This window comes from Cuculus canorus, chromosome 11 (genome assembly GCF_017976375.1).
Source record: "Cuculus canorus isolate bCucCan1 chromosome 11, bCucCan1.pri, whole genome shotgun sequence".
Classification (NCBI taxonomy): Eukaryota; Metazoa; Chordata; class Aves; order Cuculiformes; family Cuculidae; genus Cuculus; species Cuculus canorus.
Genome location: NC_071411.1, coordinates 7,895,753 through 7,911,273, shown reverse-complemented (window position 1 = coordinate 7,911,273; position 15,521 = coordinate 7,895,753). Strand labels below are relative to the sequence as shown.

At 43.9% G+C, this 15,521-nt stretch overlaps 1 protein-coding gene across 1 annotated transcript; it reads right to left on the bottom strand.

Annotated features, from left to right (window-relative positions):
* Positions 1-15: 15 nt before the first annotated feature.
* Positions 16-14,714, bottom strand: CFAP100 (cilia and flagella associated protein 100). The gene is made up of 17 exons (XM_009570934.2): positions 14,574-14,714; positions 13,851-13,872; positions 12,521-12,676; positions 12,041-12,142; positions 11,587-11,681; positions 9,989-10,178; positions 9,284-9,348; positions 8,459-8,622; positions 7,742-7,822; positions 6,945-7,126; positions 6,715-6,868; positions 5,134-5,182; positions 4,412-4,563; positions 3,451-3,586; positions 2,788-2,990; positions 1,496-1,601; positions 16-557 (listed from the first exon to the last, which is right to left on the bottom strand). Exons 1-17 carry the CDS (start codon positions 14,712-14,714, stop codon positions 444-446), a joined length of 2,112 nt encoding a protein of 703 aa, XP_009569229.2. The 3' UTR covers positions 16-443.
* Positions 14,715-15,521: the final 807 nt, after the last annotated feature.

Below are 15,521 nucleotides of genomic sequence, written 5' to 3'. Positions count from 1 at the left end.
TAGAGTCTATTGTGAAACACATCCTTTGGATTAAAGCAAAGCCTTTGTTTTTTATAGTCCTGCAACAGATTTGTGATTATAATAAATGTCTGGCAGGTGCCTGGCTTAGTTGTGCCATAGCAAAGATTGTTACCCAGAACTGCAGTGAATCTCAGCAGTCAGGTTTGTAGGGAAAGTGCTATTTGCGTCAAAAACTGAATGAGAGAAGCACTGTTGCCAGCAGGAGCCTGAGAAGCAAAAAGAGAGAATTTTAATTTATTTTCTTAGGCAGAAGATCAATGGGAGGGGAGACTGCCTGACAGAACAGTTTTCCCTGGGATCTTGGGGTAGGAGAAGATACGGAATACCACGAAGTCCACTGAGCAAATATTAACAGACTGTAGATGTATGAAAAGTTTTTGTAGAGCAGCATCAGCCCTCTGTGCCGTGTTAACGCTGTGCTGTCAAGTGAAATAATAGAGGTATTCTTCCTTCTCCTTATCTATTTGTTCTTGCTTGTGCTTTTTCTTCTCCTTCCTCACAGGTGGGTTGGAACGAAACATCAGCCTCCTGCTGCTCTGTAGAGGAGGAAGAGGCACGTACGTCAGTGTTGTGTTGGAGTAGTGTGTCTGAATTGTGCAGAACTGCTTCGTTCTGCCCAACTCCTGCTGTGAGGGACCCCGGCCCCTTGCTGTTGGCTTTCTGGGCAGGTTTCAGTGTGTCTAAGTGTACTTTTTCTATTAGAAAATTAGCATCAAGCATCTGAAGGCCACACATATGCTAGTGCTTCAGGTTCTACAACATACTGCAACTGTTTTCTGACTAAGGCCTTGTTTGTGTGCTCTAAAGAGGATGAGAAGTTGGAAGCCCAAAAATATCTGTGGGAGCCTGCAGCAGCCTCTTATTTTACCTTGTGTAAAGGGGCAGAGACTCATGGCACCTGTTCTCAACCACCTGTGCTGGGTGTGTGACTGAGCACTGGGCTGCCCTTACCATGGAGTTGACCTGTGAAATGGGCAGCAGGAGTCATGCTGAAGCTCTGCACTCTGCCTCCTGAGGGGCTAAAGCGCAGTGTGGTATAATGTGCCAAGAAAGGTATGGTTTGATGGCTATGGCTGAGCTGATCTAGGGCCATGCTGTTGGGTTTGGGACTGTCCTGCTGCTGCTCGGTTCCTATTTGCTAATTTTAATGCTTTTTTTTTTTTAATACTACTATATTAACAAGTTAACATGAGCTTACTGAGCAAATTGCTAAGTAATGGAGTGGGCCGTGTGGTCAAGACACAAGGATGAGAGAAGGATGATGAAAGGATCCTGAACTGAAATAACTCGCAGCATAACTGACTTCCCAGTAGTTGTTTAAGTTACTCCAGTCCTGTAAACTGGGTTATGTATGAGTGTGGGTGCCACCACTACCGAGCTATGGAAGCCCCTAGGGACACTTCCTCCCTTAAACTTGATGCTGAAGTACCCCAGCTTCTCTAAGTGAGGTGTTCCTTTGGATTCCTGCACTTACCTTTTTTTCTGTACTTGCCAGTGATCTTGCCAGTGATCTTTCCAGGGCCCTTTGTGATCTTTCCTCCTGCTGCTCCTTCTGTAGTCTGAGTTTTTCCTCTCTGAGCCTTTTTAAGGGAGCAAATAAAGGGTGAGTTAGACGTGATGTGCAGCCGCACCAAATGCGCTTTTGACACACAGCTTGTCTAACAGAGTAAGACCACCAGAGCTTGGGCATACCCGATGCTGGAGTTTGTTGCTGTGGAGGTGGTAAGAAGGAAACACTTGGTGCACTTGATCCTACTCTTTCTGGAGTGAGGGGAGGAAAAAGCACACCAAGCTTTGCAAAGGGAGATGTGAGATGGTTCTCTTACAGACATGCTCTGTACCACCTTGAGCAGGTGATTTATGCCCTGGTTGCTCACCAGTTTTGTGGGTGAATGATGCTCGTGTCTTACGTTCTCACTGGTGCAATCGAGCCTTTAATGTACTGGTGTGAGTAGGAAGGTTGGACATCCTTGGAGCTACACCTTTGCCTAATGAGGCTGACACTGCAGGTGGCTCAGATTCCCTATGGAAATAGCCTCAAGCTATTGAACTCTGCTGCAGAAAGGAAATGAATTGTTAACCTTGTGATCTTCAGGAGATTTTTAAAGGCTCTGTGAAGGGATTGGTTGGTTCGTTTTGCTTTTTATTTGGAGGTGAAGTGTCAGATTCCTTCTTGAATTCTCCTTCATCCCTAGGGCAGGATAAATGTCTGTCTTCTGTAAGTTAAGAGTGCAGAACCATTCACAGAACAAGAGGAAGAAGCAACACCCTTTCTGCTACAAAGGTGAAGAAAGATACAGAGCAAGAAAGTAAGTAGGAGGGAAATGCTACTATTCTGGTTTTTAATCCTCATGCTTTTTTTCTCTGCTGGATCTGATTCACCTGGGATGGCTAGATACAATCAGTTTAAATATTGTTACTGCAAATTGTCTGCTTGAAATGATGATCCTCATCATCAAATCTTCTCAGGAGATCTTTATTATTATTATTTTTTTTAGCTTCTTCCAGTTTTTGCACTTTTCTAATATAGTTTCCAGGTCCTTTCTAATGTAGCTGTGGGTCGCTGCTCGCTGGTTGTGAGGTGCAGCTACTGGGAATGTGAAATCATTACAGCGGTGAAATGGGATGTAATGGTTACATGGGCTTTCAGATTGCTGTTACAGTGGTTTGGGTTGATCTGACAGATTGGATCTTTCAATGGCTTTGCTTTTGACTGAGGACATTTAAAAACAGAGGCCTTGTTTCCAGAGAAGGGTCTTGTCTTACCTTGTCATCCGTTCCTTTCTCTTGGCTTTCTCAACTCGTTCTCTTTTTGCTGGTGGGATTCTCTCCAGGCTATCCAGTAAATCATTGAGCTGTTTTTCTATCACCATTAGTATCTGTATTGTCTGCAGGTTTGTCTCATTTTTTCCAGTGCAGTCCCAATAGACTTTCAGCACCTTCTCATTCAGGCTTGTGAGCATTTTGTCCTAGAGATGAGAGGAGACATGGTGAGAAACGTGGTTGGGTTCTGCTCAGTGGAACCGTGTAATCCCTCCAAAAGCAAAGGAGATTAGTACACTCTAAGTCCCTCAACAAAAATCAATTGCTTGTTTCCCTGTTTGCTTAGCACCAGCGTCTGGGATCAAGGCTGTATTGAGCCATTCTTCTTTTGGTCTCCTGGCCCTGGGACATATCGCAGCTGCCTTGTTGCTTCTGCTATCCCTACTCCCACTTTGTACCTGCACGGAGGAGACATATTTGCCCCATTTTGCTCCCTCAGCAGTGCCCCAAACCTGTCCTCACTATAGCTGCATTGCTGAGAAACAGCGCTGATCCATCCCCAGTGCAACCCACTGTCTGCCTTTTTTCCCAGGACAGCTATGGCTGGTGGAGAGGAACGGTTTATGCACACGTTATCTCCCTTGCCTTGGTCTCAGGGTGCTGTACCTGGTCATCAACTTTGTGTTCTGCAGAGGAGAAGAGCTGAACTTTCAGCTTCAGATCTGCTACTCTCTGTTCTTCCTTGGCGACGGAGGATTTGAGGGTGACCATCTGCTGTTTCAGCTCTGCCAACTGCTCCTCCCTGGGCCAGAAGAGAAAAGAGGTTATTTGGTAAAGGGCATCTCTGCAGCAGATGACTCCTCTGCTGCTTCCCAGCCTGGACCGTCCCTCCTGCTGCCAGCAGATGGAGGTAACGCTTCATGCCATTTCTGGGGAGCTTGCACCTACAGCTCTGAGAGCAGAGAGAATTTGGGATTTTTTTGTGGAATTACGGTTACTCTGCTGGTCTGTGGGAGGAAGAAAGCATAACTGAACTTTCAATATTTTTTAACAAGTCACTGGGGGAAGTAGATGGCGTTTAAAAACTTTCGAAAGGGGATAAGCTACACTTTAAATGGGAATATGTGTGCCTACCTATCATTGAAATACTGTATTGCAATTACACTTGGGCTCCCTGCTGGCTTCCTCTAGCAAGGGTTTGCATTGAGTCAGAATAAGTGCTGGCCTGGATCAGTCCAGGACATGCCTTGTATTTTTCCTTTGGCCTTTATGAGAATTACAGGATACTTATAGTTTATGTCTACTTCAGGTTGCTAAATGCATCACTTCCCCAGCCTGTGCCTTGCCTGTGCCTTGAGGACTAAAGAACTAGTCCCAAGCTCAAGTCCTGTCTCCTAAATTACCTAGAATTGACACTCTTCAAAGAGCTCACAAGATAGTGAGTTGGAGGGGCTGCTGCTGGGCTCGAGAGATACAAGAAAGAGACTGTTGTGTGCTGAGTGACGAGCATCATGTGCGATCTGCAGCGTGCAGCCTGGTGGTGAGGTGCTAGGGGAAGAGGGAGTCACTTATGTTTGAAAGGTGGGGCACAGGGACCCCTTCCCAGGAGCGGCAGGATCATGCTTACGTGCTTTCATGTGTGGTGATGAAAGTGTGTTGGACCTTGGCCAGATTTTCCTCGATTTCTTGGGCATTCTGGATGAGTGACAAGTTTTCATCCTTCATCTCCATGAAAACAGACAGCAGTTGTTGGGGATCAGTAAAATACAACTTGGGTTCCTGGAGTGGAAAACACATGTGATGAGTTTTTGTCTTCCTTTAACTTCCTTTCCGTTGGACTATATGGAGATTGGTCTGCACTGGCCCTGGTTGTTCAAATGTTCTCCCATGCAGACAGATCCATAAGTGTCCACATAGAAATGTCTCCCACCTTCTTGATGTGCGTAGCTTAACACTGCCTCGGTAACTCACTCACAAAACAAATTGCGATTTGGGGAGTAAAAAGCAGTGCAAATGTCTGCGACTGGGAAAACTTTTATTTCAGGCATAAAGCAATGACTTCACTAGCTTCAAAATCTACCATTATATGATGTCATATCTCTTTAAGGGATGGCAACCTTTGAGTTGATGGTAGATTTTGTTGAAGGGGGAAAGTTAAACTAAGGTATTTATAATACATGTCGCTAAAACATGAACATTTATGGATGTATAAACATACATCTATAATTAGTGGCTACAGCAACTCCTCAATACCGTTATGAATGGTTAGAAGGTAAGAGAAATTAATAACATAAATAAACGACACGGAACAAACAGAAAGTGTAAATATTTCAACGCGAAACTTCTGACCTCATCTTCATCCAAGGAGGTTTCACTCTCTGCATCCTCCAGTGAACTTCTGAAAAAAGAAAAAACCATTTTGTATGTCGGCCCCCCCCCGAAAAAATGATAGTTCAAAGGAGACCTTGTTAGTGAATCATGAACACTGTTGTTTGCTGTTGCTGTTTGCTTCTGAATAGTCCTTTGCACATTCACACATTTGGCCCCCTGTGGCAGCGAGGGGTGAGGAGCAGCCAGGGGTCACACAGACATACAGCGTAGTAGGTACGTCTGTCCACAAGCAATCTGCCTTTTGAGCCGCTCCAGGCTCTGCTGGCCAGCAGGGTCAAGATGACACATGAGCCCGGACTGAGGATGTTGATCCAAATGCCTTTGAATTTGATGGGGGCTCTTGGGTCATGAGAAGGCGGAGGCAGGAGCCCTCTTTAAAAGGGCTCAGGCAGCAGTACAGCCAGTGTAGAGAAAGCCTCGTGCTCTGTGTGAGCACAGTACAGCTCCTGAACAACATGGTGTGGTCACCATAAGAGTCTGGAGTTTTGACCTGCCCAGGGAGAAAGCTGTTGAGTACTTCTTCCTCTGCACAAACTACTACCATTAACCAGAAGTGCAGCCTTTCTTCCCTGCTCAGAGACAAGCCAGCACAAGAGCTGGAAGAGGAAGACAAGAGGTGCCTGACTGGTGTTGCAAGCAGTCAGCTCATTACCTTCACTTGCCCTTGTCCCCTGTGCCACAGAGGGGTGAAAAACCTCCATTTACGTCACCTACTGCCAGTCCCACTTGTATCCAAATTGTTCCTGCCATGTGACAGCTGCCTAGTGTTTGCAGCGGCTTCATGAGGGTTGGCACGTGACAGCACCTGCCGTGCTCTGGGTGGAGGCAGAGAAAATGGCTCTGCAAGCAATGACTTAATTCAAACTCTATTGATAGCCAGTTTTTTTCCACCCTTAGAAGACACACCAGCTACTCATGGTTTCTTTTCCAGGCATTTTCTTTGTTTGCCTCAAAAAGCTGGAGCTGGCCATGCTGTTCTCATGCTCCCGCATGCCCCTCCACTTCTCAGACTGGCCCTGCTTACCTTACAGCAGTGTCAGTCTGCTGCATCCCAACATATACTGTCCGAAGGCTCTTACTGAAAGTACACTGTCAATGCAATGTGGGTCTACGATGACCTTGGACTTTCATTAATGGTGAAACAACAGGCAGCTGCTTGCACGGCAGCAGTGACCAACAGAGGGAACCAGTTACTCAGCCACAAATATGCCACTGAGAGGTTCTGCTTCAGGACAAATGCCCAAGGTCTAGGATTCCTCCTGTGGTCAAGGTCCAGACTCTTTGGGCAGGTTCTTAGCAGAGGATGTGAGGATGGAGCTCTGCTGGAGCAGGTACGTGGATACTGACTGGCACATCTGATGGCTTCCAACCAACATTTAGGTTTGTTCCAGTAGGATGGTTCATTCCAACAAGGTATGCTCGCAGTGAAGGTGCGGGAGAGGAGTGGGTTTCCTGTATACTGACACCCAGTCAATTGAGTGCTCTCTACATTATTTAATCATTACAACCAGTCGGTTGTTTGCATTGTCTTGTGCTTACATTATTCCTGTCGATAGAGGCTTCAGGAAGTTTCTGAGCTGTGGCCTGATCTCATGTAACGAGCAGAATTCCAAATTTCTTGAAGACAGAAGGGAACTTGGCACATCTGTATAGCTGGTACCATAGGGACTGGTGGTGTCTGTCAGACCCTGGCCTGGAGACAAGGAGATGTATAGTTAGAGCACAGGGAAGTCCCAGTGAGGAGTGAGAAGCTCTTCCCTGGCACTCACCCTGCTCTGCAGTGGCGGGAGGTGAGGCAATTTCTTCATCAGCTTTGGATGCTGTTTCCAAATCCTTTTCCTTTGTGCGCTTTTTCCTGTTTTCCTTCTGCCACTCCTTTGGAGATAATTGATAGAGGAAGTCCCTGTACATCTTGTACTCCTCCAGAGTAGTCTTGAGTCTGGTTATATCACTGGGGTGAGAGAAGCGGACAAAGTTTGTTCGCAGGGAGGAAAGCCCCCTGTTTGAACAGGTTCTTTCTAACTTTAGTCAGTCAGCTTCACCCAGGGAAGGGTCAAGAGGGTACATGTCTTCATGAACATGCAAAGACAAATGGGAACTTGCCCTTCGTGGTGTCTGTGGTTCCCCAGGTGGAAGCTGTCTGGTTACATTTCTGCAGCCAGACCATTGCTATGGCATTGGCATTACTAATTTGGGAATTTTTACTTGAAAATGAATGAGAAATCTTGCCAGCTCAACTCCTAACAGGAATTGCTTTTTTTTTTTTCTTGTTGTTTCCCCCAGGTCGCCATTAAAATGCATCACTTAGTTTTGTTTGGTCTTTAATCTGAGACGAGGCATTTCATTTTGGTTTTGGAATATTTATACGTTTTAAAAGTATCATTAAAAAACTAGTTGAGTTGTTTTAGAAACAAAGCCAGTATCTGGAAAACAAAAACTGAAACATTTTGCCTCTTGAAATGAAACCTCTTTAGAAATCTTTTTTTCCCCCAATTCCTTTTATCTGTGAGAGTATAACACTGTGAGGGCTGTTAAAGGCTGGGCAAGAGTAGTGTGCAACCATTACCTTTGGAGTTTCTCTATTTGGGAAGTGATTAGACGGACCTCCGATATTTTCTTTGTCTTTGCTGCAGTTTCTTTTTCAGCACTAGGGAAGAAGGCATAAATACAAGCCATAAAACAGTTCAGCAATAAGTGAGTAGTTAATTGAAGTGTATATAAAACAGAGCAAAAGATGTGGGAGGAGCGCTAGAAATCTCTTACAGAAATCTCACTTATAGATGTATCCCGGGTGACGCTTGGCTCCTGCCTGAAGGCCCTGCGTGGCTTGGCAAAGAGACTATGGGGTTTCACTGACACTTCCAGATTAAGGTCTCCCTAACGTGGCTGCTGCTGAGCATCAGTTGCTGCTCTGCCCTTCTGATATCTGTAATGTGCTGAATTTCCTTCACTTGGGGACAATTTCTGCTGTGAGGGTTTGGGCAGAAGCATCTCCCTCTTGTTAGGGTGTTGTGAGAAGAGTGGAAGTGGTGGAGACAACAGCAGTTTCCTTGCTGCAGCCAAATCGAGAGCGTTTGCAATGAGGGCATTCCTCAGCTTTCAGTCCCCTTCCTCTCTTGCATTGAATGTGTGGGAATAAAGTGCCACCAGGACTGTAACTCAGGTAAAAATCAGACCCAGCGCATCTGAGGATAGATGCTAGCCAAATCCTTGCAGGGATGTCAAAAGACCTCCTGTGTCTGGCACAAAAGAGCACACAGGTGGTTCCCTCAACTTCAATTACATTTTCAGGGCTTGAAAATAGGTTTTGTGGTTCTCCTTCAGGAACTCCTCAAACATGGTAGCTTCCTTCTCCAGGTAGTTTTCAGCCTTTTCCAGTTTTCTTTCCTCGTTCTTTATTATTTTTTTCAACTTTTGAATCTCCTCTTGCTTTACTGCCATGTCATACTGAAATAAACCCAAAAGAGAATACAGTCACATTGGTTGGTTTGGTGGTTTTAAAGATATGTAGGTTTAGCTTTGTTCTTGGCTACCTTTATTACCTTGTAGTTGCTGGCAGAGAGGGTAAGGTTTTCAAACCAAGGTATGTATGTTAGTGCAAACTAGGTACGTAGAGGCTAGGAGATGTTTCAGAAGTAACATAGCAAATAAATTGTTAAACTAAAGCCAGAATCTAGAAGTCCCAGCAGAGTGTTATCTCCTGGCTGACAAAGATTGATTCAGTTTAGTTACAGCACAATAACAGAGGTGAATCATGGGGATATTCTAGCACAGGTCCCTTATTTTTAGATTAGGATGTCTCCCAGATATAACTTATGTATGGGACAGGGGGAGCCAAAGGGTCAGTATATCTGCACATCTGACAAATTAAATAATTGTGTGACTGCTACTGCTTGGTGCAAACCACCTACGTTCCTCTCTTTCTTGGCTGGGCACTGCTGGGCTGGAGACTATGAGTATCTTTAACACGGGACTTGGACAATCGGTTTGTGAGGTCTGATGTGTCTGATTTGTGAGGTCTGATCTCAATGGATCTTAAGGGAAAAGAAACAAAACACAGGAAAGAATAATTAAACACATAGAAATTAACATTCTTAAAGACAAGTACCTTGAGTAAAAATATATCTCTTTCGTTATTTATGTATTCATGGAACATCTTTACTTGTGGGTAGTCTGAAATGAGAATATAAAGTTGATGAGAGTAGAGAAGGAAATATAGCCAAGACAAAATACAGTGAAAATGAAGGTTGCCATGAGAGTGGCTGTGGTTGGCATTGGACTCAGCAGTACTGATTATTTTATTGTAGTTTTGACCTTGTTTAGGATCAATTTCATATGAGCTTTTGTGGAGTAAGACCAGGTAGAACAGAGTGGAGAATCTGGTCCTTACAAAGGTCATTCTCCCCTAGACACTAATGACAAAGCTAGTTCTCATGTCAGAGGCAGAAGATTTAGGCCCACATCCACTAAAATCCAACTTTAGGTCAGGTTAGTAGAAAAGTCTGCATGATGCAAAGTCCTACAAGCTCTCAGCTGACTCCCAGCTTATTCCCCGAACTCACAGCTACTGCAGAGGCTGTAGGGGATGGTGCAATCCAGGCTACTGCAGTGGGAGGATACGTGCTCCTTCTGCAAATGCATAAGATTGAGATGGTTCAGCCCCACAGAAGTTGGCAAGATTCAGCATATGGCTATAGAGTCTGCAGGGTCCCGCTGAAGTCAGCCTCAGCTAACTCCCATCCCCTTCTTAGATTTTGCTTTAGGCTGTTACCCAGCTGAGCAGCACCACCACAAAGATAACAACTGTCCCTACCTCTTTTAATGGCTTTCGATGATAGTATCTTCTCAGGAGTTTTCGATCTCTCTTCATCTGTTGCCTGATTCCTGCTCTCTTCTTTTTCCTCCTTTTGCAGAGCTTTCTTCAATTCTTTCGGCTTTGCTTTTATTTTACTGGAGTAAGTAATTTTCTCATGGATTTTCATTGTCTTCATCCTTTCACGTTCCTATGAGAAGATGTCAGTTAAGTGGACAGTTTGATTACATGCTTTGTTTGCTGTGGTTTTGAGAGATGTGAGTGGTTATTCACAGTCTAGAAATTTGCAGGCTACTGATATGCTGCTGATGCATATTTGCCTGGTTTATCTGACTAATCCCAATGATGTTCTCTCTTGAGGGAACCAAAACACTTCATTTCTTAGTGTTTGTTCTCACTAGTTTGTTGACTTGTACTCCGCATCCAGCCATTAGCTGTGCCAGTTTGTACCTACTCAGTATCCTCATTCTTCCTTCCTGGATTATTCCTGAGAGAGAATGGAAATTTTTAGAGATTCATCCTTCTAGTTCCCTAATAAAGGGAAAAACAGGATGGCCCATGCTCAATACTGACTCAGTCCAGCTTTCACAAAGGCATGCAAACCCTGAAGTTTGGATTGAGAGGATCTATTCAAACTTGCTTCACAGCTTTCTAGAGGGTTGTTCATGCTCAGTGTTTTCCCATGAGCTGATGTATAATTCATTGCTCTCTGCGGACTTTAGGCATGAGTTAGGCTGAGGACGTCACACAGCAGACATCCTCAGTGCACTTCTTCCTAAGCTTTTCCCCATACTTACACAGTGATCCTCAACCAAAGCTAAAATCAGACTATCAGTCATCAGTGTCAGGTGAGGAGCCTTGCTTAAGCTTGTTTGGAGCCCTCCCTTTGTGATTTAGAGATAAAGACCTCTTGCTTCCACACTGCTGCCCGGCTTCTGCAACCACATTCAACAATTAGACCTCTCAGAGATGTGACAACCTCTCTGTGACTTCCTCCCCCTTTGCCTTGCATGCCCTAAGGAAAGTCTACTGCAGAAATAAGGAAGAGAGAAATAAGGAAATAAGGAAGAGACATTCCTGAGATCCAGCTCTTTGGTGGGTTGCAATTCTCTATCTTATGGTGAGAAACCTAGGGTATGAAACCCATGTTGTCCTTCTTCCTAAGCATTTGTTTCATTGGCATTTAAGAAAAAGGTCACAATAAACACTGGAATACAGCTTCCCAAGCAGAAAGCTAAGCCTGTTGACATGGAAAGTGAGATATCTTGCGTCAAAGCTTTATGTAAAAATCAATGCTAACAGCACTGGCAGGCATCTTCTCCAGGAACAGGAATGAGTGCTGAATCCGCCTTGAAGTAAATAAACAAAGTGACAATATCCAGATTTTGCACTAGAGACCAGCAAGTCTGTGCTCAGGTCTGCTCTTCGTAAAGTTAATTTTTCATCGTGGACTCCAGTGGACTTGAGGCTGATCTAAGGGAATCTCAGCTGAATTTGGCAGCTATTGTTTCTCTTACGCATTGAATTTTGGTATGACTTCATACCAGTTGTTTGCCTACCCTGCTGTGTGTACATTGGCCTAAAGCATGTATACGCACCGCCTTCGCCTTTTTAATTTCCTTGTCCCTTATTGAGAAAATGTCGATATCTGGAGGAACTGTAAATGGATTTTCTTCATCCTTTTCTGGGCTTTCTGCAAAAAAAAAAAATGGATGAGAATGTAGCAGATGAGAGGCAGAATGTCATGACCCAATGCATGGGGATTCTGATCTGCATCACACCTGAAGGGTGTGCGCTCACAGCTGCACACGTCTAACGATGCTGAATCAAGAGCAGGAGCTGGATAGGGCTTGTAAGAAGATGGTGGTACATTTGAGACCTCTGTATTATGTCACTTGGCCATATCTGCTGATCAACTCAGGATTTCAGCCAGGGATTTTTTAAAGTCTGGAGCTATTTTACCCATGTCATCTCGCTGTGGGCAGAAGAGCCTGAGGACAGGTCTTTCCTTTGATCTAACAATGAAAAGCTGCTGAAGCATCGCGGTCTTACCTGACAGCACAAGCTGGTTTTCCATTCCAGTTTCAGAAGAGAGACTTTTAGATGTTGAGTCTGTACCTGGAGATGACATCTTTGACTCTGGCCAGAGGAAAACTGTAAACAAATCAATCAAATGTCTGTGAATACCGGTAACTGACACAGTAAGTTTTAGGGCAGCAATGAGCCCAGGGCCTTTCTGCATCTTAGATACCGAGACTTTTGTGTCTGTAAAAATTAACAAAAAGTTTCCGTAAACTGGAAAATGTTTGTGTTCTGACCACAAAAAAAGAGAAGTTCATCCCTGTGCAAAACACAATTCTTCTTACACTCACACTGGTGAGAAAGCAAAGACAAAACAATTTGGAGACAATAAACAACCAGAGTCCCTTGCCTTTTGTTTCACCCACATCTCCAGTTCTAATCCAAATCCATACTTTTTCATCCTCCCATTACTGGTTTGCAGGCAGCACTTTTACTCCCCAAAGCTCTTACCAGAAATGGCTTCGACACTGTGGGTGTTTTTGTGACAAGGCTGAATGATTGTTGGACAGCCCAGGCGTGCTGTAGGGAACTCTGCTGGGTTTAGTTTTAGTCTGGCAAACTGTTGAAGGTTAAGTTTTTGTCTCTTTGTAGTCTTTGCTGTAGATCCTAGGGGAAAAGACATAATTGTAATGATCTCACTTACGAAGAACAGATAGACAATTGTTAAAATCATCCTTTAATCAACAAAGGCAGCAAGCTGGGTACAGGGAGGCTTTAGTTCGATTGATACAATTATGCTGCTGGAATTATTTCAGGTCTGCCCTGATGTAAAACACAGCAGAAAATATCCTCTTCCGCTTGCACTAGTTTTAAGGCTATTTTAGAGCATAATTTTTTTCTCTGAACAGCCTCCAGTTTTTAAGTATTTTGAGCTAAACTCATCTGGCCTAATTTCCATGTACATCCTTGGTGCTTTGTGTTTCCTATTGGCTGTGTTTCTGCAGCTGCCCAATTAGTATCTTATTCTTTGGAGGTGTCAAACTTTCACTGTTGATGAGAAAGAGGCTGAGATAGAATTTAGGCTGCTTGAATACACCCCAATTTTTTTTTATCTCCTTTTCAGTTCCTGAAGTACCTTTTTCAAAAGCCTCTTTGACTGTCATTAGACTTCAAGTCTCTCTGAACTATGGCATAACTTAAGGGGGTATTTTTCTCTAGAGGTCCCTCATCTGTGTCCTGGAACAACATAACCCCTGATGGTAATGTAAATTTTGGAGAAAACCCCATCAGGGCAGGAGTAGAAAGGCAGTCAAATGCCCACAGTGTTCAATTGAATACACTTTGTGAAATGTGTAGAGCAGTTGCAGTGAACACCTGGATGTTCAGCCCTCTAAGTGCACACCTTGATTTCTGCAATCTAAACCCCTTCTCACAAACATCTTCCTGTTCATGTGGTTAATTTAAGTTCCTGCTACAGGGGATGGGACTGAAACGCAGGACTAGACAGAGGATACTGGCATATGGAAGGTAATTGTCAGTGTAACTCTAGAAGATAAAAGGTGCTTTACAATATAATTTTAGCACAGCATAGGAATTTGTTTCTAAGATTAACATATAAATATTCATTTTATCAAGGTATTTATGATTTGAGGTTGTTACGTATTTTTAATATATTGTTTGCACATCACTTTGGAGATAATGCCAAAAGCTACAGAAGCACTAGTGGTGCTAATTATAATTATTAAGCTCAATAATGCAAATTAAAAATCGCTTTGTTGCTAGAATCATTTGGCACATATTTCACTGCCTCTGATGTTTTTATGTTTCAGTAGCTACATACCGATGGCCAGCAGCATGCGAATCTATAGTTAAGACATTCATAGTGTAATTTACTGGAACATTTATTCAGTGGTTTTCCCTAGCATCAAACTGCTGCACAGAAAAAAATATGCCAAAGTAAACATGCAAACAGTTCTAAAAGATAATAAAATCCATCCACCATGTTCCCAGAGCACCGGATGAGTGTGTTTTATACACTCGAATGATTTGAATTATAGTATTTCTTTGCAGAGAAAGCTCGTTGTGCTCGCTGAGAAATTGCTCCAAGTTTTGAGCTACAGAGCAACTGTTCCAGGGACGGATGCATCCCATTTCCCAACATACACCCCTCCGCTCTCATGCGGAGAAGAAGATAGAAAGTGCCTGTGATCCCCGGTGACACAGATCAGCGCCTCGGCTTGTCTGGGTGAAACGCTTTACTGGTGTCAAAAACGGAAAAGAAATTGTTGTCATTGCCCTCATCCCTTTATATTTCGCCTTCTCACCCAAAGGAGAGCTCCTCCCGGCTCCTCTTCGCTGTGGTCAGACGGGGCCGGTGGCTGTGGTACAGCTCAGTGTTTGCTCTGCCATGGCAACCTGCGCTCCCGTTGCCGGGCAGCACCCGACCCACCCGCGCAGGAGGGAGGCATCAACCCCTTCCTGGCATTAGGTTTGTTGGGTTTTGGGCCAACACAAGTGTCCCTTCCCCGATGGAGTGGGGCTGAGCAAGGCTTCACAAAATTACCCTCGTGGCTGCGGTGCAGGCGCGCAGGGAGGGGAACAGGGCGGGCAACTCGCTGGGGTTCAAACCGGGCGTCTGCATGGAGATGGAAGACAACTTCTGTGGTCTAAGAGGTCTCCCTGGCTTGATGGCTTCTTTATTCATTGTTTCAATCCACAGGGCCTGTGGATTGGGTGTTTAACCCCTTCCCTGCAAGTGAAGGAGTGAGTGGAGGAAATGGGAGCTGGAGAGACCCTGAGTCTGGAAATGACTGTAATTTTTAGTCACCGAGTGTGACTTTGGGCTTTCATTTCACAGCCTCTGCTTTGGTCTTTCTGTTCGTGAAGTCTGAACACTCATAGTGTAGAGACTATGTCTGGTATGGGTGAATGAACTGTCATATACTAGAGGTTCCCCCAGTCAGTACTGCTATTGAATTCCAAATGTTATGTTCCATAATACCCTATAATTCTGAAGATTATTTGATAAAACATTAGTTGAAAAAAGTAATACATTTTAAGAGAGGAAAAGATCCTTAAATCCCCATGTTTTATCTTTCCTGTTTCTGAGAAGAACAAATCAGTTCCAAACGGACTGTATTCTTCTCCAGGCTCTTTAGACTCTCTATTAATACAATTTCAGTGTTCTGAAATAGCAGTTTCTTTCATTTACTGATAGGTTTCCAAACAGCTTTCTCCATCTGAATAAGTCATGCAATAAATAGCATGATTTCCTGTAAGTGCAAACTCCCATTTGATTGTTACAGTTCTTTTCTGTAACTGCTGATTATCAAGAGACTGGATTCAGGCAACAGGAGGAAAATGCTTATACAGAAAGAAATTTCTCTTTATTCTGCACATGAATGCTTTGATTTTTACCAATGATGCAGAAAACCACAGTGCCATTTTTAGCATGTTTTGGGAAACTTCCCAAAAGTATCGGAGAGTCTGTGTAAAAATTGAAACTATAGAA

Excerpts from the sequence above, each read along its gene's own strand:
- CFAP100 (XM_009570934.2), bottom strand. The coding sequence starts at position 14,714 with ATGAATAAAGAAGCCATCAAGCCAGGGAGACCTCTTAGACCACAGAAG. Across the intron at positions 9,349-9,988 it reads ATCGAAAGCCATTAAAAGAG|ACTACCCACAAGTAAAGATG; the intron begins GTAGGGACAGTT and ends TTCTCATTTCAG. Across the intron at positions 558-1,495 it reads TGGCAAGTACAGAAAAAAAG|AGCAGCAGGAGGCTGATGTT; the intron begins GTAAGTGCAGGA and ends CCTCCTCTACAG.